General features: G+C 42.0%; 1 protein-coding gene across 1 annotated transcript in view; it reads left to right on the forward strand.

The window, feature by feature from the left end:
• Positions 1-14,993, forward strand: part of WDR43 (WD repeat domain 43) — a 40,507-nt gene extending 25,514 nt beyond the window's left edge. Inside the window, exons 11-18 of the mRNA XM_084792619.1 lie at positions 793-924; positions 5,741-5,827; positions 7,014-7,045; positions 8,637-8,700; positions 10,966-11,079; positions 11,705-11,774; positions 14,465-14,514; positions 14,596-14,993. Of these exons, the coding sequence (XP_084648745.1) occupies positions 793-924; positions 5,741-5,827; positions 7,014-7,045; positions 8,637-8,700; positions 10,966-11,079; positions 11,705-11,774; positions 14,465-14,514; positions 14,596-14,781 (735 nt within the window). The 3' untranslated portion in view covers positions 14,782-14,993. The remainder of the gene's footprint in view (positions 1-792; positions 925-5,740; positions 5,828-7,013; positions 7,046-8,636; positions 8,701-10,965; positions 11,080-11,704; positions 11,775-14,464; positions 14,515-14,595) is intronic.
• The last annotated feature ends 7,084 nt before the right edge of the window (positions 14,994-22,077 follow it).

The following is a 22,077-nucleotide window of genomic DNA, read 5'->3' on the forward strand; positions in this document are numbered from 1 at the left end:
TTTTTATTACAGCGTTGGTGTTTGTGTGCCTGCTTGTGCACATGTGGTGTATATGTTACATGTGTGCCCTGCCTGTCATGTGTGTGGAGGTTGAGGACAACTGGCATAAGAGAAACTTGTGATTTATATGGTTATATGGTTAAAATGGGGGGAGGGGGGGAATGTGCCCTTCCTGTTTTTGTTTTTTGTTTTTTTTTAGACAGTGTTTTTCTGCCCCAGCTGTCCTAGACTCAACTTTGTAGATCAGGCTGCCCTTGAACTCAATCACAGAGGTCCGTCTGCCTCTGTTACTCAAGTGCTGCAATTAAAAGCGTGTGCCACCATACCTGGCTAGGTGCCTCTCTTAAAAAGAAAAAAAAGGTTAAAAAAAACTTTAAACATGTTAAGTGTATGGGCATTTTGTTTACATGTATGTCTGTGTACTATGTACATGCAGTGCCTGTAGAGGCCAGAGGATGGCATCAAGTCCTTTGAACTCCTGTTCCAATGATAGTTGTGAGCTGCCAAGTGTGTGCTGGGAGTCAAACTGTGGTCCTCTAGTGGAGCGGCCCATGCTCTCCTTTTGAGCCATTTCTTCAGTCTCCAGTGTGTCTCTTAGGTGTTTGGTTTTTTTTGTAGACTGTGGGAACTTATGGGAACTTGATTTGCAGCTCTTTTCACATTTCTTCCACAGTACTACTGAGGTGGTGAGAATAAACTTCTGTGTCTGGGGTATAAATTTGAGCTTGTTTGCACCCCACCCCCACCCCCCACTCCCTGTCTGGCTAACTCAGCTATGTTTCCCTTCTGTAGGCTAGCATTGAGGAGCGCCTGGGCGCCATGGATCTAGATAGAAAAGGAAGGAAGGACGACCTTCTGCAGACAAACAGCTTTCCAGTTCTTCTCACGCAGGGCCTAGAAAGCAATGATTTTGAAATGTTAAACGTAAGTATTGCAGCAGGTTTTCAATGAACTGAGAAAGTAGAAGCCATTGAAGCTGTACTCTTAGCATGAGTAGTCACATCAGATAGCAACATGTAACATTTTTGTGGAGTTAGTCAGATGTTATGCTTGGGGATAATATATGGACAGTCACCAACCTACCATGGGAGGAGTGTGTTAAATCTCTTGAACCTGGAATGCATTTTCTCATAGAAATGCTATTTTGAATTGTTGGGTTCTTTAGGCTTTAGTTTACAAAAGCCGTATGAAGTGCAGCTGAACTGTAGCACTCAGCATTCTAGATCACAATTTATATTTTTTTCTGTAGGAAAATGCGTTCCTGAGTTTTTACTCTGGATTCCAGAAACTTATTTCCCCTGGCCGTGAGAGGGGGCAGTGAGGTGGAACCTTGGCAATGGGTAGGAGTTCCAGGGGGAGATTCAAGAGGGTTGGTGGTTATATTACTGTGCAGTTGTAGAAACTTAAGGGAAGCATTAATAATATCTGTAAGTTGGCGACTGCTTGTAGGAAGCTACTCAATTTGGCTCTTAAATTCAGTCTGACAGTGGTCTACACAGAAAAATTGAAAAAGTGCTGCCTGATCAGATTAATGCAATTTTCATTTGTTGAATCATTTCTTCATGACTGATTTTAGTTTAGCTGACCTTAAATTTGTTACCTGTGAATGCTGTCTCTGACTTTCATTTTATTTCAATGTGATTATTTCATCTGTCTAAAGTAACGTGTATAAAGAGTAAAATCCTCTACTTACTTTCCAAATAGTTTGTGATGATGAGTTTTAGGTGAATTTTAGTGTAATTTGACTTGGAAGCCTAGGCACATTTGATGAAAGGTAATCTGTACAGAACACCTTTTGACATATCTTTAAAACAGAGTGCATCTGCCTGCCATCAGCACTTAGGTGAATATGCTTGGAAACCTTCCTCAGTAGATGGGCCATGTTCTAGAAACAGTACAGTAGATCACCAGGAACCCATCTCTTAGTTTTGAAAGCTCCCCACAAACAGTTGACTGTTCATCATACGATAATTTTTCTGCTCACATGCTTTTGCAGCTGGAGTAAAACTTAGAAATGATCAAACATTGGTTCATCCATAGACCGTCCTATTTATCTTAAAAACTCTTTTAAAAAATGAATCACAATCTATTATCATACCTAAAAAGTTAAATAGTACTTTAAAATTGTATTTGTTTTATTATTATATGTGAAGCAGATATACCTATTGAAATCATAGGGTAAAGGAATACATGGTCATTTGAACACTTAGAACATAGAGAGATGATGTCTCATAAAAAAGACAATGGTAGGAAGGTATAATAGTGCATATACGAGGATGAGACAGGAGGATTGTGTTCTTCAAGCTAGCCTGCTTGTGCCATAGCAAGAGCCTATTTCAGGAGACCAACTAAAAGACAGTGTTAGAGTCAGGCGAGGTGGTGCAGGCCTTTAATCCCAGCACTAGGGAGGCAGAGGCAGGCGGATCCCTGTGAGTTTGAGGCCAGCCTGGTCTACAGAGTGAGTCCAGGACAGCCAAGGCAGAGAAACTCTGCGTCGAAAAACCAAAAAAATAAGAGACAATGTTAGGACTATGAAACAGAACAGCACCATGAAACAGCATTTTGCAGGCTTAAAAATATCTGCTTATATATCATATCAGAGTTTTACCCAGGATATATAACATTTAACAAGATTTAAAGAAAAAGAACTGTAGAGAGATGAGCAGACAACACACAAAATTTAGGTGGACAATAAGGGCATATAGAAAGCTGGGCGCACGCCTGTAATCCCTGTACTTGGGAGGCAGAGGCAGGCAGATCTCTTGAGTTCAAGGCCAGCCTGGTCTACAAAGAGAGTCTAGGACAACCAAAGCTACATAGAGAAACCATGTGTTGTTGGGAGTGGGTAGGTGGGGAACATGTAGAAAATGTTCATTGTTATTTTTTACGTTTGTTTTCTTGTTCGCTGTATATGCCAGAGTGCCACAGGGGGCATGTGCAGATGGAGGACAACTTCTAGGAGTTGCTTCTCCCTTCCACCCTATCGTTTTTAGGGGGTGAACTTGGGTTGATAGATTTGGTCGTAAGCTCCTTTGCCCTCGTCACCAACCCACATGTTAAATTTTCTTTCTTTCTTTCTTTCTTTCTTTCTTTCTTTCTTTCTTTCTTTCTTTCTTTCTTCCTCCCTCCCTCCCTCCCTCCCTCCCTCCCTCCCTCCCTCCCTTCCTTCCTTTCTTTTTAAATAACATTAATCATCACTGAAAGGCAAAATAAAACCTCAGTGTCCTGGTACTTGCTCTGTAGACCAGGCTGACCTCAGATCTGCCTGCCTCTGCCTTTTGAGTGCTGACATGCACTGCCATAATCAAAACAAGGATTGTTTTTTCCTACACTTTAGTTTGGGACAATTTGTTTGTATCTTTAAATTTAAATTGCTAGCATTATAGCCTCTGCTTGATATAGTCAGCATAAGTATTGGGTGGCTTATTAAAACTTTCTGCCTACAGTTAGTTAGGCCTCCCTCATAGTTGGTATCCTGTAGCCTGGTAGCCCACCAGTTGATGAACAAGCACACGATCATTCTGTTTAGATCAGGAGGGTAGCCCTTCCTTCTGTTCCCCTTCCCTTTGGCTCCTCTCTTTTCCCTTCTTCCTTTTTTTCTTTCTTTTTCTTTTTTTTTTCTTTAAAACAAAAAACCCAGGCTAGCTTCATGATATAGTTGACAACGACCTTAAAGTTTCCAGTTTCTGGGATTATAGGCCAGGGCCACTATACTTGTTATTATGTGGTTCTAGGGACTGAGCTTGTGGTCTCCTTCATGCTAAGAAAACATTCAACCAACTGAGCCATGTCCCAGCCACCTTCTTCTTTTCTTTTTTTTGGGGGGGGGGGCGTGGGGGTTTCAAGACAGGGTTTCTCTGTGTAGACTTGGCTATCCTAGACTCACTTTGTAGACCAGGCTAGTCTTGAATTCACAGCGATCCACCTGCTTCTGTCTCCTGAGTGCTGGGATTAAAGGTGTGAGCCACCAGGCCCTGCTTGTTTTAAAAATGTAGACAGTGTGTCATTTTTACTGCCCAGACTGGCCTTGAACTTACAGCTGCCCTCTCACTTTTCTTTTTGAGTATCCTCCTTCCCTTTCTTTTTCTGTATATTCCTAAATCATAGTGCTGTGTCTGTCTATAGGATTACAGGCATGCATCACCATGTCTTCGTCTGTATGTGCGCTTTTGAGTTTCTGTCTTTGAGTCCCTGTAGCGCCCTCCCCTTCCCCTCCCCCCATTAGGAAAACAGATTTAGCAAACCACAAAGAAAGCAGGCATAGCTATGGTGGATGTTTCTGATAGCTTCTAGATGATTAGAACTTTGTGATCACAGATTTATAACAAAGTGATTATTTTAGGAATATTTAAAGCCACCAAATACCTTCAGCATTATTGTTAAAGTTATAATCAGCATTGTGCTTTAGAGTAGGTTTTTGTTTGTTTGTTTGTTTGTTTGCATTGCCGGTGATCACACCCAAGGCTTGTGTGTGCTAGGCAACTGATTAAACTGAGTTACATCTTTGAGGTTTTTTTGTTGTTATTTCCTTGAGTCAAGATAGAACTGTGGAGTTTGGGCTTGCCTTAAACTTGTATAATCCTGCCTCTGCCCCCCTAGTGCTGGAATTAAAGGTGTGCGTCACCACACCCCGATAGCTTTAAAGAAAAAAAAAAGCAGTGATGAGATCAAGCCTTATATACCCTAGACAGGTGTTTTATTTGCACCCCTAGAACTTTAAAACATTCTCAGACATAATCTTGGTAAGTTGGCTAGTCTGACTTCGAATTTGTGATCTTACTGTCTTAGCCTCCTGGGAGCTGGGATTGCAGGTGCATGCCATTGTGTTCAACTTCGTGTTTTGCTTTGAATCTTATATTGTTTATTTGAAAATGAATAGCTTAATCAAGAACTATTAGATCAGATCATTTTGTGTCTCAGTTTCCTAATGATTGTATAAAATAAAATTATAGATTCTAGCCTATGAATCTTGTGATTACGTGATATTTAAAAATAATATTTGATGGAATCAGATTGGCATAATGGTCATCTTTACAAGCAAGTTAAATCTGATGGGGATTCTGGAAGGATTTAAGGAATTGGAGTAAATTGTTTAGAAACTAACATAGTGTCTGTCCTTGATACCTCTGTTACTTAGTTAAAAGTACTTAAGAGGAAAGAAGGGTGCATGAGAGACTGTGGACTGCTTTCTCACTTCCTCCTTTGATGTTTCTCTGAACAGTCTGACTATGGCATGAGCCACTGGTTTGTTCCTGTTTCTACAGCCTAGGGTGAAATCTGGCCTTCTGGTGATCAAGCCTCAAAGGGTTTTGGTTGAAGCATTTCTTATGTAATCATTTGATGGGTTTAAAGTTTTAATCCCAGCACTCAGGAGGCAGAGACGGGTGGATCTATGAGTTTGAGGTCAACCTGATGGACAAAGCAAGCCCTGGACAGCCAGGACTATACAAAGAAACTCTGTCTTGTAAAATGGAAAACCAAACAATTTTCTTAAAACAGAAACTTACTCAGGCCAATCTGTGTGGAGCCAGCTCTAATTTAGAAACATGGAAGTTGGAGAGCATCACTAATGGCACATACTTGTGGAGACACATACTGTTCGGATTGTTACCTAAGGCAGCTCAACATGATTTTCAACTTGATTGTCCTAGTTCAGTCAGTGCTTTATTGCCTTGGTCTCTTTTAGGTAGTGTCCTAAACTGGAAGTATTCTGTCTTAATTGTTGTTTATTTTCTCACAGAAAGTGCTTCAAACTAGGAATATAAACCTAATAAAGAAGACTGTGCTAAGGATGCCCTTGCATGCTGTTATCCCATTGTTGCAAGAGGTAACTGCTACTCTTTAAAGTGAGCCATCGAACACTGTCCAGATGCTATTGTATGGGACTGTAATAGGGTACCTCAACATGGAGCTCCAAATTCATTGTTTTCCCCCATTTATATCTTGTGAGGTGTCTTAATATGTTTTATTTCCTTTGTTTGGACTGTGAAGTTGAAGAGAACATTAAGTGGTCCAGAATGTTAGTGGTCTAGCCTCTGACCCCAGAAGTACCTTGCATGATTCCTGCAAGAGCCTAGTCCTGCCTTTGCTTAAATAACTGGTTAACTCTATTAACCAAACTAGGGAGCAATGAGGCTAAGAGAGAGAGTGGGATCGGGGCAGAACCCCAAACACTAAGAGGTACCAAATGTTCAGACGAATGCAACTCAGGTGAAACCCACTCAGCCTTTGCATTTGTTCTGGGTATCAGGGAAGGTAGATTCCAGAGGACGAGCATGAGCTGAGTTCAGTTAAGTTCCCAGTCATTAGTTGTAGTAGGGAAAATCTATTTCCTTCACAAGTACATTTCACAGTGTATTTTATATGAAAGTACAATTCCACTGAAACAGTAAAAGACTAGGTACCTGTCACTAAATATTAGACCTGAAGAATGAATACTTTGCAAGTAGGAATTGTACATGAGTTGTATTTGTTTAACATGATGAATTATTTTGTGAGAGTGTTTTTGGTAACACTGTATGTTGTTTTTGCATCATTGTAGGAATAATTTAAAAACAGAAGTCTACTCATGTATTGGGTTATTGTCTATTCCAAATTAAAATTTGCCTTCACTGCATTTTCTCCATACATTTTATGCATTTTCAAAATGGAAATAACTGTTTACACATGACAATGTTAGCTCTTTCCTAGTATACAATGCAGTTCTTTTTCGTATGTTCATAGATTGTCCAGTTGTTATTCCAAAAAGAACCGTTCACCCATAGCTCCCCATGTATAGGCAGTCACCACACTGCATTTGGTCTCTATGCATTTGCCCATTGGATATTCACACACACCCTTGCCTGTATTTATGCCATGTAATTACTCTTAGGGAAAGAAATTCAAGTGTGTGGTGTTGAGTAAAAATAGATTGCTAGGTAGAACGGCCTGTGTAGGCATCATTGCACCTGAGAGGTTGATGGGAAAGGGTTGCCTTTGCAGTGCTGATGCTAACTGTATTTTCTATCCTTTAGCTCACAAAGAGGTTGCAAGGACATCCCAATAGGTAAGCTGTTTCAGTGACTTCAGTTTCTTCTTTGACACAAAGCATTACTATGCAATCACATTTCTCTAGTATTTCCTGCCTCAGTGAAGGTGTGAGCCAAGTTGCTGTTCTGTAGGTAAATAGTAGCAGTATCCAGGAAAGATGGCTCAGTGGTTGAATGCTTGCTTGACAGTGTGTCAAGGGCCTGGATTCTGTTCTTATCCTCAAATTTCAAAACAGTTCTTATGTTGAGTATTATGTCTCTCTAATGTTTAAGTGGAGTAAATTTTATTCCTAAGTGATTTTATTAAGTTTTTTTTTTTAAACTAAAACAACAACTACCACTACAAACTTCCACTAGCTTTGCAGCTTTTTAAAAAAGATTTTTATTTATTATTATGTATCCAGTAGCTGTGTCTACACGTACACTTGCAGGCCAGAAGAGGGTACCAGGTCTCACTATAGATGGTTGTGAGCCACCATATGGTTGCTGGAAATTGAACTCAGAACCTCTGGAAGAGCAGTCAGTGCTCTCAACCTCTAAGCTGTCTCTTCAGCCCTAGCTTTGCAGCTTTTATCAGATTGTTGGCCTTTGGGTCATTTTCCTCCTCCTTTTTTTAACCTAAAGACCAAATTATGTGGGGTTTTCATACTTTGTGTTGTTGTTGTTGCTTGTTTTTCCAGACAGGGTTTCTCTGTATAACCTTGCCTCAAACTCACAGATCTGCCCATCTCTGCCTCCCAAGTGCTGGGATTAAAGGTGTGTGCCACCATGCCCATTTGGAGAGAGCCTTTTTTTTTTCTCTCTCTTTCTTTCTTTTTTTGGTTTTTCAAGACAGGGTTTCTCTGTGTAGCCTTGGCTGTCCTGGACTCACTTTGTAGCCCAGGCTGGCCTCGAATTCATAGCTTAAGAGTCCTTGAACTTCCCAGCTTGAGAGTCTGTTTTTTATCTGCGTATAATTGTGTTCTTTCTTTCTTCAAACAAGTATTGGAGGAGCTAAAGACAAACATGTGGGCTGGAAAGATGGCCCAGCTGTTAAGAGCACTAGTTGCTCTTGTGGAGGAACTGGGTACCTCACAACCATCTGTATCTCCAGTTACGGAGGATCCGATGCTTTCTTTTGACTTTGAGCACTAAGCACACATGTAATGCACACACATACATGCAGATAATACACCTAAGTATAAAACAAATCAGCCTAAAATACAAAAGTGTCAAAAAACAATGCTCTAAACTACAACCCAAAGGGAAAAAGCAGATGGAGTAATACAATGCAATGCAGTCAGTATGGTAATTGATGGGTAATATACAAAACTGAGTATTATGTAAAAGGGGAACATATGTTCTTTAACAGCAGTAACAGGAAGACAGGTCATAATTTAACCACACTGTGCTTTTAAATCTGAAAAATGGAAAGAATAGTTATGCTTGCTAGTCGAACCTACAGAAGTTAAATATTTCACAGAAATCTCTGCAAGATTCCATGACAGAATGAAAGGCCTGGAAAATGCAGTGCATGGCGGTCACCGTCACAGACTTCCTGTTCTAGCTTCTTTGTTTACTTTTGAATCAGTGAACAGTTTCTTTACTTGAATTTCTTCTCTTTGCTAGTGCTGTTTTAATGGTTCAGTGGCTGAAATGTGTGCTGACGATTCATGCATCATACCTATCCACGGTAAGTCTTTTCTTAGAGTGAATGGTTGGACTTTGGTAAGGACTAGAAACTAAAACTACCCTTTGCTTCCTTTAGAGAGTTTATTATTTTACCACCATCATGATCATCATGTTCTTTTGAGAGGGTCCAGTCTAAGTGTGTAGGTCTGGCTGGACTGGAGCTTTCTGTGTAGACCAGGCAGGGATTAAAGGCATGAGCCACCACCACCTGGTGGAACATAAAATCTTATGTCAGGCCTTTAATCTCAGTACTTGAGCGGCAGAGGCAAGCAGATCTCTGAATTTAAGTATAGCCTGGTCTACAATGTAAATTCCGGGACAGGGTTTACACAAAGAAACCCTGTCTCGAAAAATATAAATAGATAATAGAATACAATAAAATAAATCTTAATGCCAGGAAAATTATTTTTTTATGTTACAATATGATTAGGCTCTTTACATACATTGGTATATTTGCATGTTTGTTGTGCTTTGAGGTTTAAGAAAATTATTTTAAATTATGCTTATTTGTATCTATGTGTTGGGGTTGCCCATGAAATGACAATGTGAAGGTCAGACAGCTTGCTTCTCTCAACCATGTGGGTTTTGGTGCTCAAACTTGGGTTATCAGGCTTAGCAGCAAATATTGTAACTGTGCCATTTCAGTGGCATATAGTGAAGTTTTTTTTGTTTTATGTGTATGAGTATTTTGTTTATGTGTATACATATATGCCAAATGCCTACAGAGGAGGGCATTGGATATCTTGGAACTGGAGTTAGTAATAATTGTGAGCCACCAGGTGGGTGTTGGGAACCAAACCTGAGTCCTCTAGTTGTCAAGTCATCTCTGTAGCCTCATTCTGAATTTTTTTTTTGAGGCGTTTGGGGGGCGGGGGCTGGAGGGTGGACAGAGTGGGTGGGTTTAACTTTGTAGACCGGAACTCACTGAGTGGCCCGGTCTAGCCAGTCCTGCTTCTGATTCGTAAGTGCTGCAAGAATATGTGTGAATCTTTTATTTGATTAACATTTTTTGTCTATTTTCCTGAGCAGTTTTAGCATATGGTTTTAAAAAGAACACTTACAATTAAGTTATAGGTCCCCTCCCCTTATGTGTATGTGTGTGCAGTGATGTTTATGGAGACCCAGGAATCTTCCATCACTTTTCTACCTTATTCTTTGTGGGAAGGTCTCAGGTAAACTCAAGGTTTGCCAGTTCTGCTTAGTCTCATGAGGCTGGACTGTAGTTAGGTTGTCACTCCCACCTGACAGTCCCATGGGTCCTGGGAGATGTGCATGTGCAGCTCCAGCCTCTGAGCCATTGCTGTAGCCCGCTCTCCCTTCTTGGTACAGTTTCCCTAATGCCTGCTTACTGTGTCCTGCTCTATCTCAGGCTGCTTTCCATTAATGCTCCCAAACAGGCACACATCCTGTTTGACCCAGACAGAATATTAGAAAGGGGGGAGAAGCAACAGTAAGAGTGGCATGTGGGGATCAAGTGTGGTGTTGCACGCCTTTAATCCCAGCACTCGAGAGGCAGAGGGAAGTGGATATCTGTGAGTTCAAGGCCAGCCTCGTCTACAAAGGGAGTCCAGGACAGCCAGGGATACACAGAAACTCTGTTGCATGGGACTCCTGGCATGCTGGTGTTTTCAGAGGTGAATTGGAGGTAGTGGTGAGTAGAGTCGAAAGAAATAATTGTTTTATGTTCAACTGCCATAAATACAGCCAGTAAAGGCTAATTTAAACGGAAAAGTATAGGATCTTTTCTCATTTACAGACACCAAAAAAAGATTTCTTGTTGAAGAGTGATTCGTAGGATTCATTAATAGATGAAATCTTTACAATGTTGTCTGTGAGTCGACCTTGTCCTCCATAGCTCTGTTCTGACAGCTGGGAGGAGTGTCTGGTGCTTCAGAGCCTATGACACGTGTAGGTAATATGCCAGACACTGGGTAAGAGTCCAAGGACAGTCCGTTCAGCTCAGAGATGTGTGGTAGAGAATTTTTATTATCTACCCTGTATTGACTTTATCTGAAATAGTTTATCACCTGCCCTACCTCATGGTTTGTGAGTTTTTTGAGGAGATTTTCCTGCTAGGACACCAAGAGTCTTTGAAAGTTTGTGTTGTTGCTAGGCTGTGTCCAAACCCCCAGTGTTTCTAGAACAACTGACCTGCGCTTGCGTAGGGCCTGGCTCCTGCAGCTGGCGGAGCATGATGGTGTGTGTTCCTTTAACACGTGTTGGTGATAATGTGAAGTGGTCATTGTTTGTCTGTTTGCTTTTCCAGTTGCCTGACCTGGTACACCAGCTGGGGACCCTCTACCAGCTGATGGAAAGCAGAGTCAAAACTTTCCAGAAACTCTCACACCTGCACGGAAAGCTCATTCTTCTCATCACACAGGTGAGCAAATCAAATGTTCCCCAGCTGAGACTTGGGTGTGATGGTGCAAAGGGCACTGGGCAGTTTCCTGAGTAGTAGCAGACTGAGTGCAGTAAGAAGTTGGCAAACAGAGTAGAGTCGGCTTTAGCTTGGAACTTACCTGACTGGCAGTGCGGAAACTTCACACCCCCACCCTACCCCACCCCCAGCCTCCACCACTTGTTCATTCCCTCCACTAAGGCTGGCCTTGAACATACTCTGTAGGTAAGGATGATTTTACTCTTGCCTCCACCTGCAAACCGGCCTGCACAAAGCACAGGCAAGCACTCAGCAACTGAGCCACATGCCCGGCCTCCTCACCAGTGCATTCTTAGCCCAGCCTGGTACTGTGTGTGAGCAGTGACTTAGAGGGCGGCTGTAGTTAACGCTTTGGTGCAGTAAGATACTCTAATGACTGCACATGGTTTCTGAACTCTCACACAGTAATCTTCCCTTTTATATATATCTTGATCTTGTTCCAGGTTGTGTTTGTGTCCTCCATTCCTTTGGGGGAGGCAAGTGGGGAAGGGTAAATGTTAGGGAGCTGGTTGTATTGCTGTCTAGTCTTAGGATAACCTTAGGATTGCTTTATAATTCTGTCTTCCAGGTAACAGCATCAGAAAAAACAAAGAAAATGCCTTCTCCTGGACAGAAGGCAAAATTGGTGTATGAAGAAGGTAAAAGTCGTTGATGTGTCCTCTTACTTATTTTTCCCTTGGTCCTCCCCCTCAGTGCCTTACATCATGTCACCTCTCCTTAGGTTAGTCCTCTCTTGCTTTTTTAGCACATGTGTCAGTATTGTCTCTAGTTCCCACTTCCTTAATCCCTACCTGTTCTTAGGAACTTCTTTTGAAATAACAAATTGCATATGTACACACACACACACACGTGCTTTTAAACTTAGCTTCTGCATTTATTGAGAACAGAATAAGTCTTGTTTTGTTATGTCTATTAAAACAGTTAAACTGCTGTGTGGTTTAGTAATGTGTGAAATAGTAATGGACTTTTAACTTTTTCCAGACCCTTCCTAGAAAATTCTAAAACCTTGGACCTTACATACATTATCCTTTGGTATATAGTTAACACAACAGAACCTGTTGTCAGCTGTTATTAATAGGTGTTATGCAAAGTGTCCTGGACACCAAGACCAGGAAAAAGGTGTTAGCATTATTATACCCCAGGAACTAATCATAGGATGTTTAGAGAGAAAAATAAACCTGTATAAACTATAACATAATTCAGTAATTTTTCCTGTATTTTAAAGTTGTTGGTAATATCCAAATTATTTTGATACTTTGCTTACTTAAATAAGTCAAGAATATCACAACAGTTGTAGTTTAGATGAACAAGGGTTGGAAGCCTTACCTTGCATGTCAAGACCTAGCCTTGAAAGGTCCATAGAACTGTGGGGAGGTGTAGGCAGCATCTACAGCAGGCTTGGTGTCGGGACTGACTGCCTGCCTATTCAGGAAATGCTGCAGACTGGCCATTCCTAAGGTGCAGAGGACTGCTGATGTCACATTGTGTTACTTTGCTCTTCACACTTCTATACACTAGCATGTATGGGCTGTTTTCCTTCAGGAAAAAAGCCTAATAAGCATAAAAGCTTGATGACTTCAAAGAAGTGTACACTAAAACATCATTGAGATGACACTTCATGCAGTGACACATTTTAAATTGAATAGTTGAAATTGAAATTAGGTTTGGCAACAGTTCAGAGATGTGAGAACTTGGGAGAGTGTATTTATGGTCTTTTTGTGTTTTTCGAGACAAGGTTTCTCTTCCTGACAGCCCCAGCTGTCCTAGCACTTTTTGTAGGCCAGGCTGGCTTCACAGAGGTCTAATCTGTCTGCCTCTGTCTCTGAAGCACTGGGGTTATAGGTGTGCGGCACCACACCTGTCCTTGATGTTCTTTTTATTGAGCAGCTTTGTAAGGCATCGGAGTTAAGGTTGGTGTATCCATTTTGACCTGGGTGCTTCTAGGCGGTTTACCTTAAGGACTGCCATTTTCATGTGCCGGGGCATCTGTGGGGCCATGTAATGGGTCCATACTATGTGGTGTTTTCGGGCCTCTTTATTGCTTGGAACTAGATTTTCTTCATAAAGTTCAAACAGAGCACAAAAGCTAAAGGAGGAAGCAGACAGGAGAAGTTAGTTTAAAAAAAAAAAGAGGCACTATCAAAACTTTTGCTTTGGAAAATATTCATCATATATTATATATCAGGTAAACAGCTTTATTTGCAATTGCATTATATATTTTTGCATTTAAAAATTGGTCTTTAATTTTTTGAGATAAATATCTCATAATATCTTATACATAGACAATCAGGGTTCTGTATGTGGCTATGAATTTGCTTCTTTTGGGGGTCATTTAGTTTATCCTGTAAATACAGAAATTCTTTTAAACTGGATGTGCAGCGGGAGGCTGAGTTAGATTTGAAGGCAGTGTGTTTGTCCATCAGTGCAGGTGGGCGTTCACACTGCCCTGTAGGAGAGCCCTGCTGTGCTGCGGCTTCCCTTTATTTCCCATGGTGCTTAAGTAGTAATCTAGTTCTGTTGTTTTGCACATTTTAATGTTTCATTTCTCAAAGTTGCACATTTAACAGCACTTTTTTCGGTAGCTAGTACTTTTTTGTTGTTACAGATCACAAACCATGCAAAAGCTTTCTTTCTACATAGATGCATGGAGCATCGTTTCTTGTGTAGAATGTTTACATACCCACTGTGTCTATTTGGTGGTCCAGAAATGATTGAATATTTTAAGATAAGCTTTGTAGGGTGTTGATACTTATCTTGAAGTAATGTTTCTGTGCATGTACATACTAAATTTAGGGCTAGAGAAGGCTCAGGTGTTACAAGCATTGTTTGTTCCCAGCATCCACATCAGATTGCTTACTGCCTCTAACGGCCCCCTGGTACCCCTGTGGTGTTTCTGCTGGCAGCTGCATTTACAGAAGTACACACACAGGCATGCCCACAGCTTAAAATAAAACTAAACGTTACAAAAAGGAATAGTAAGTGTGGTGGTGGCGCACACCTTTAATCCTAGCACTTGGGAGTCAGAGGTGTGTGGATCTCTTTGAGTTCAAGTCAGCATGAGTTCCAAGGCAGCCAGAACTACGTAGAGAATAGTAAAATTGGACGCTGGGTTTAAAAAGTGCATACCCACTTCTGTAATCTCAGCACTTAGGTGGCCGCAGCAGGGAGATTCCTGCAAGTTCAGGCCAGCCTGGGCCATACAAAATTCCAATTCAAACCATGAGAACAACAAAGAAAACTATTCATTGACAAGTACGTATTTGGGGGTTGATGGCTCAGCATATATAACACACGGTTTCAGCACCATGCTCTGCTGTTTCTCTTACAGAATCTTCTGAAGAGGAGTCTGATGATGAAATTGCAGAAAAGGATTCTGATGTAAGTGATATTTTCTGGTCCATCTGCTTTTTATCCGCACTCAGGGCTCTTCATGAATGCTTTTCTTTGTGTCTCCATCAGGATAATTGGGATGAAGATGAAGAGAAAGACAGTGAAAAAGATGAGGTTATTGACGATGACAATGAGGAGGAGGAGGAGGATGCCGAAGACAAAGAAGAGAATGGGGAGGACAGAGAAGTGTCAAGTGAAAAGGAATTAAATGGAGATTCTGATTTAGATCCTGAAAATGAGAGTGAAGAAGAGTGAAGACAGAAGCCGCCAGCCACACTGAACCCTGGCGCGCCTCGCCCAGTGCCACCACGTCCTCCCAGGGAGGCTTGCCCTATGCCAGGAGGCAAGAGGCTGCCACATGCTTCCAAGTTCACACCTCCTTCCTGTCCTGAGTGCCCCAGACTCTTAACTGTGTAAATAAGAGTGTTTCATTCAAATGTTAATAAACTTTACACAGTAAACAGACACACTTGCTGCAATGTACTGACGTGAGTGTCCAATACATGGTATATTTTTATAATATAGTCCTCGAGTAGGAACTATCAGGAACTGACTTAGGTGGAGACAGACATGCCACGGGGGTCAGGAACCCCACGCTTGAGAAGGAGTTGGCTCTTGTCTCAAGTTGGTGTCTTCCATCCAGTCCAGATGCCGCGCAGTGCTAATGAAATGTTTTTAGTCTGGCACACCTAATTTGATACATTGTCATAAGATATGACGGAGTAACTAAAAATTTAAGTGAAAACGGTTGTGATTTACAGAAATAAAATCAGTCTCCTTACTTTGTCGACTCAATGGTAATCTGACTTGGATCAGATTGGATATTTGGAATGCTTCCCCAAATAACCACTTATTTTTTAAAGTGTCATGTGAGATATTTTTTTAAACAAAACAAAATAATGGTAATTAAAGAAGCAAAGCTTCAGCCATATTAAGGGGACTTGTTGTCTGCAGACTGTAAGGACCCATCAGTATACAGACATGCCTGATCCCTGCAACCTTTAAACCTTTAGTCAGCTGCTTTTGAAGAGGTTTCCATTTTTATTTAAATTACTAATGGATCAGAGAACAATTGTTTATTTTTTTCTCTTTGGTTTTAGATATTAATAACCTTGCTGGAATTTTTTTCCAAAGAAACTATTTTTATAATTCAGTAATTTAACATTTTCTTTCCTTTTCATTACCCACTCTTGGCAGGGCTGGGGCATCTGTTTATCTTTAAAAATGATAAATCTTACTCAAGGTTTTTTTATGTATGTATAAATAAGTATTTTGGTGAGCTACACAGCTTTTTCAAATTACCAGTAATTTGTCTTGTTTTTAAAGAGTGGGCTAGTACTGACAGCCTTCAGTAAAGGACACAGATGGAGTGCTCACTTTTGCAGAAGGGCTGAGCAGATGCATTTATTTTCCCACCTGTGAATGTGTGAGGACAGCGACCTAGGAGGACTTCATCAGAGGCAGAGCAGCTGCACAGCCGGGCGGGAAGGGCATCTTGGGCAAGCTGCTGCTGTGATCCATGTACAGTTGTTATTTGTCTATAAATGGAGCTGTTTATGGCATTTAATACCATTCTCTTTGTAAAGTGAATAAATACTCATCTTTACCCAGCGCGTGTCTCGTGGTATGTATAGAGAATTACAACTTACGTTTGGCCTTAGGCCTTTTGGTGTGAGGGCTTTAAGGTGGATCCACACCATGGGCATTCTGCAATAAACGCTTTCAGGTTTGCAGCAGTTGAAGGGAACAGGCATCTTGTGGTAAGTCTGTCAGTGAAAGGAGGCCGTATCATCTGATGGGGTTGCAGCTCCACATCTCAAGGACATGCATTGTCCTGAGGAAACAACAGGGCCTGTCCACTGTTCGTTACTGTTTCCAGCTTAGAGGATCCAACTAGGTGTACACAAGTTTTTTCCTTTTTCTGGTGGTAGGAGTATTTCTCTGTTGTGTTCTACCTGTTGAGAATGGCATTTGATTATGTGTCGTGGCTCTTCCTGCTTTTTTATTATTGAAAACTCTGAAGCCTGCAGCCATTGCCAAGTCAGTGATCACATGGCCTAGTTGGTTGTCACGTTTACTCTCTTAACCTGTGAGTTCACATAAATTGTGCTGTCCAGTACCATAAATTCTGGGTTCGTGTGATTGTGGTCTTAGGTATAGACAACTACTGTGTGTCTGGAACATTTTTATGTGACCAGATGTTGAGGCTTCTGGCTTGGGATTTTGAAGTCTTACTGAAACAGAGGTCTGAGGTTTGGAAATTAGATTGGTGGGTAAAATTAGCGTAATCCCTGTGAAGGACAGTTTCCAGCATGGTACATTTACACACTTTACACACCAGCTTTGCTGGTGATCACTCTATTTATGTATTTGAGACAGGATTTCTCTGGGATCTGGCCTTGACATAGATGTGACGTTGCTCCTGTGAGTCTCTAGGAATGGAAGCAGCACAAGGCATGGTGTACTCCAGCAATTCAGGAAAAGAAACAAACGGAGGACCAAGAGGAGAACAAATGCAAAGAGCAGGCTGGTTCCAGAGGCCATTTTTTGGTTTCTTTGAAGGCAGCTCAGACATGTAACATTTTTCGTTTAATGTGGTGTACTGGTCTTGACTTTGTGGTACCTCAGCAATATTGCTTGTGCTGACAGAACAACACCAACTCATGGAGCAGTGGCCAATCAAAGCTACAGGAATATTAGTGAATGGACAAGCTTGAAGCCTGTTAATTTAATCCAGACAAGCTGGCAACAAAGGGATGTGAGCAGTGGATCTGTTGCTAGCTGACTGGGTAAACAGACTACACAGTTTTTTTTTTTCTTTTAATATTAGTCCTTCAGACAATAGCATTTATAATTTACTGCGGAGTTTGCTTGAATGTATTATGTTGTTAGAAGGTATGACTGTCAAACAAAAGGTAGAAAAGTTGGTGCACGTCTTGTAATCACAGCACTCAGGAAGATCCTGGGCTTAATAAGCCCATACTGGGCTATATTAAAACCTTGTTTCAAAACCTACACAGTTGGTCTGATACGTTTTAGGTTGTTGTGGCTTAAAGCAGAAGAGTGCCTTAACTTTACAGGTGTAAAAATTTAAGGTTCTTAGGAATAAATAAGTGTTTGCCATTGGCCTGTCCCACAACACTTGTCAGTTTTCTGGTTAGAGTTGCTGCAGCTGGGAGTGGTGGTGAGTGGAGGGAGAATGCGGACCTGTCACAGGCACCAGTCGTGTCACAGGCGCGCAGAGCAATGAGACTTTTGACCCTCATAGCTTTCTTAGCCAGTCTGGTGGTCATAGTGTTGTGCTGAGCCAAAGCTTGGTGTTTGCCATCATGGCTACAGCAGAGGGAGTGTCACAGTTGAGTTACACAGTCTGTTCACTGGGAAGAAAAAGGCCTCTCAGCAGAGCATGCTGGGTGCTAACCTGTCTTCTTCACAGGAAAGTCACAGCAACCCAGTTTTATCACTAGATGATTGGTTTTGGACCAAGTGTGGCATTGTAATAGAAAAATGGACAGGAGAGTCTTCACAGCTGATGGTGGGGACAGCTGTGGTCTTTTCCCAATGGCTGGCTTTGCTGTCTTGGCTTCATTAAGGGCAGTGCTAGGTCCTCTCCCTCCACTCCAGCTTTTCTCCTCAAACAGGACAGTGACTTCATTAAGATTTGGCTGTGCTGGGCCTCCTTAGGTACCACTTAGAGCTGTGGATTAGGTCTGCTTACAGGATATGTGGTTGCACCTAAGGAACAGTTAGTAGATTCAGTTAGACTTTATTATTATTATTATTATTATTATTATTATTATTATTATTACTGTTATTATTATTATTATTATTAATTAATGTATACAGTGCTCTGACTGTATGTACATCTGCAGGCCAGAAGAGGGCATTAGATCACATAGATGGCTGTGAGCCACCATGTGGTTGCTGGGAATTGAACTCAGGACCTCTGGAAGAGCAGTTCGTGCTCTTAACCTCTGAGCCAGTCTGGCAGAGTCCTTTCTCTGATGATGGTAAATAAACATGACAAAGATGAACAGTCTATGTCTAGGTGTAACATTCTGTGTGCTGGGCAGTTATATTGTACAACTGACAGCCTGGTTAATTGATGGCTTGTGATAGATTTGGGTATAGAAAAAGGTGGATCAGCAGAATATACTTAAGTTCATCCTGAGAGGAGATTAAACCAAGGGGCAGGAAGAAGTTGGGGTGCCAATTCTTGGTTTCCACCAGTTAGATAACTGCCAGTGTCTACTTCATTACTTTTTTGATGTGAGACAGGAGTAACCACAGCACCTGCCTCAAGGATGCTGCAAGAACCCAATGGGATGTAACTGAGAAAACCTTGGACCAAGTGTGGACCTGCCTAAGGGATTATTTTCAGATTACTTGTTAGACATTCTCCAGTATTAGAATAAGAAAGGGGTACATCCCAGGGAAAATTTATCTATAAGTCTTGCAGTTTAAGGAAATTTAGCCCCGAGTAGACAAAATCCTCCATTTCTAAAATTTCTAAAATCCTTCAGTTCTAATCCAATACACATTCTTTCATCAATGAAATGGGCTAATTCAAGCTAAGTTAGAGTAGAGTATATAAATGCAGGTTTATTGGGGACAGCTCTTGGGCGTGCTCACTGTCCCAAGGGACAGGGACCCAGAAGTCACCATGTAGAGGGAGACAGAAAAGTGTGTGTGTTGGGGGGTAGGGCATGGGTGGGGAGAGGGTAAGGAGAGAGCATTCTGGGCAGGGAGTGGAGAGCGGGGGGTGGGGGTGGGGAAGAATATGAACGAGAATTTGTGGGTTATATAGGAAATGCCAGCCCTGTAACAGGTAGGGACTGAGGGATGCTGGGAGAACCTGGAGGCCAGGTCTGCTTTGACAGTCAGGCACCTCAGCTGCTTGTCTAGGGTCTGAATCCAAATGCTGGTGGGCATGTGGGGAAAAGGGAACCCTCATTCACTGTTGGTAGAATTGCAAACTGGCGTTAAGTCACTACTAGTTTGGTGTAGTCAATCCAAGTGCAGGGTTGTGGAGCCCAGTCCTAATCGATACACCTACAGGACGCTGCACCTCAGGCTCAGGGATCATTGCAGAAGAGGGGCTAGGCAGAGTCTAAGAGCCAGGGCATCAGGAAGTTTTCTGTGAGACTGTCTCCTAGTAATGTCAGAAACTGCCCAAACACGAGCTGAACAAGGTTGATACCAATGGACATGCCAACGTGGACAGAGAAAAGGCCGCGAGGCCTACACTCTACCCAGAGCTGTACACAGCTGAGGGAAGCTGCAGTGGGAGAGGTGATCTTCCCCAGGGAACAGCACACCAGTTTGTTGCCCAATGCCAACAGCCAGCCCTGAAAACAAACATACCAATAGCGTTGTATAGACCGGACAGGTTATATTTTAGGTGTATATATGTATTAAATATATGCATGCAATAATGATTAGTGAGAAGAAAGGCCATAAATTTGATGGAGAGCAGGGAGGGTTTGAAGGGAAAAAATAGAATTAAACTATAATCTTAAAAATGTAGAAGTAAGAAAGAAAATACCAAAAGATATATACAGAAGGAAGAGAAAGATACCCCAGCAATGACCATCATATCATTTTTTTTTTTACTCTGTGTGAGGATACACATTTTCTGTGTGCATGTGTGCTCATATGCATTTGCATCTCATGACGTGTGGCAAATCCTAGGGGTCAAACTCAGTTTTCAGACTTGGAGGCAAGTGCATTTACCTGCTGAGCTTCTTGCCAACCTAGCATTAAAATGAAATTAGGCACATAATGTAGAATGCATGCCTCTAAAGCGGTGGTTGCTAACAGGTGGGTTGCAAGCCTGGTGGGGCTCCAATGACCCTTTCACGGGGGTCGACATAGGCCATTGGAAAACAGTTATTACATTATGATCCATAAGAGTGGCAGAATTATGGTTATGAAGTAACAACAAAAATAATTTTATGGTTGAAGGTCACCACACCATGAGGAATGTATTAAAGGGTGTCACTGTATTAGGAAGGTTGAGAACCATTGCTCCAAAGAGCACATGAAGGCCAGAGCCCCGCCCCCACTGCCTCTGATCCTCTTCCAGAGTCCCAGCTGGGGACAGCTGCACACAGAGGCAACCACAGTTCTTTTTGAATTTGACGCCCCCCATACTTTTTTCTGTGGATCTGCATGCAGACAGATCTGCTGCTGAGATGCAATTGGTTTCTGTTTCTCCACATAGATGGTATTATACTGTACGAAGCAGTTTGCGAATTAACTTTTTTAGACAATGTGCTTTGGAGGGCTAACCTGCTTAGGAATAGAAGGGCTTCACTGTGTTGAACTGTGTCAAGACCAGCTCAGGGCATGGGGTCTCCACTGTCCCACTTCAGACCTTCAGATTGTTGGGCATTTCCTGAGCGGTGATATATGGGCTATTTTCAGCATCCCTATAAAATAAGAGTGGTTCCGGGGCCCTCGTGTTCCTTGTGTGCTGTGCCAGCATCTTTCTAGGATGCAGAACTGGATACTTGACTGTAGGAAAGATGGCTTGTTTTGACTCATGGTTTGAGTGTTATGTGGGCCATCAAGGCACAGGATGGTTGGCAGCAGGAAGGAGCTGGTCACACTGTGCCCACAGTCAGGGAGCAGAGAGAGAGGAGTGCGTTCTCTTTCTCCAGCATCTCCTCTCTATTAGGTCTGGGGCCCCAGCTCATGGGATACTGCTACCCACATTCAAGGAAGGGTTTTTATCCTCAGTTAAACCTCTTTGGAAAGGTCTCCTGGGACCCTAGATGCAGTGAATTTGGCAACGAGGACAACAATCGCAGGTGGTACAGGCTGAGGTGCTTGAGTTTTCCGCAGATCTGGCAGGTTGTCTCTGGCAAACTCTCCCTTACCCACATTAAGCATAAATCCTATGGGAAATGATTTGTTTTTCATCAGGTTTATGAGAATTTGATTTCATGGAATATTATAACTCTATAAGTTTCTCTTTGTTTAGAAGAAACCGAATTGTTATTTCTAAGACCATCTATTTATTTATTTTATGTGTGTTGTTTTGCCTGCATGTCTGTCTGTCTGAGGGCTTTGGATTCCTTGGAACTGGAGTTACAGGCAGTTATGAGCTGCCATGTGGGTGCTGGGAATCGAACCCAGGTCTTCTGGAAGAGCAGCCGGTGCTCTTAACCACTGAGCCATCTCTCTAGCCCTTAAATTCATGTCTCTTACCTCTACTTCCCCAGACTTGGGTAATTTAACCTTGGAAGAGATGACCAGAGCCTGTGGTATATTTGCCAGCTCTTATGAACGAGTGTTTATTTCATCTTGCAGTAATACACATATGAGGACTGGGGTCTGCCTCGGTGAGAGCCTCTTTTAGGCAAGAGGATGGGCAAGGAGACAGCGCAACAGTTGGTTCGGATACTAAAGACAGTGAAAGGAAAGTGACCAACGTTCCCAATGAAAGGCTATGGGAGCCACAGGAGAGCACTGATCTCAGTCAGGGACCCGAGTGGCTCTAGCGCTAGAGTGAGAGCCTTTTAGGAAGTAGGGATGCTCAAAGGAATG

This window comes from Acomys minous (assembly GCF_964271855.1).
Source record: "Acomys minous genome assembly, chromosome: 8".
Taxonomy (NCBI): Eukaryota; Metazoa; Chordata; class Mammalia; order Rodentia; family Muridae; genus Acomys; species Acomys minous.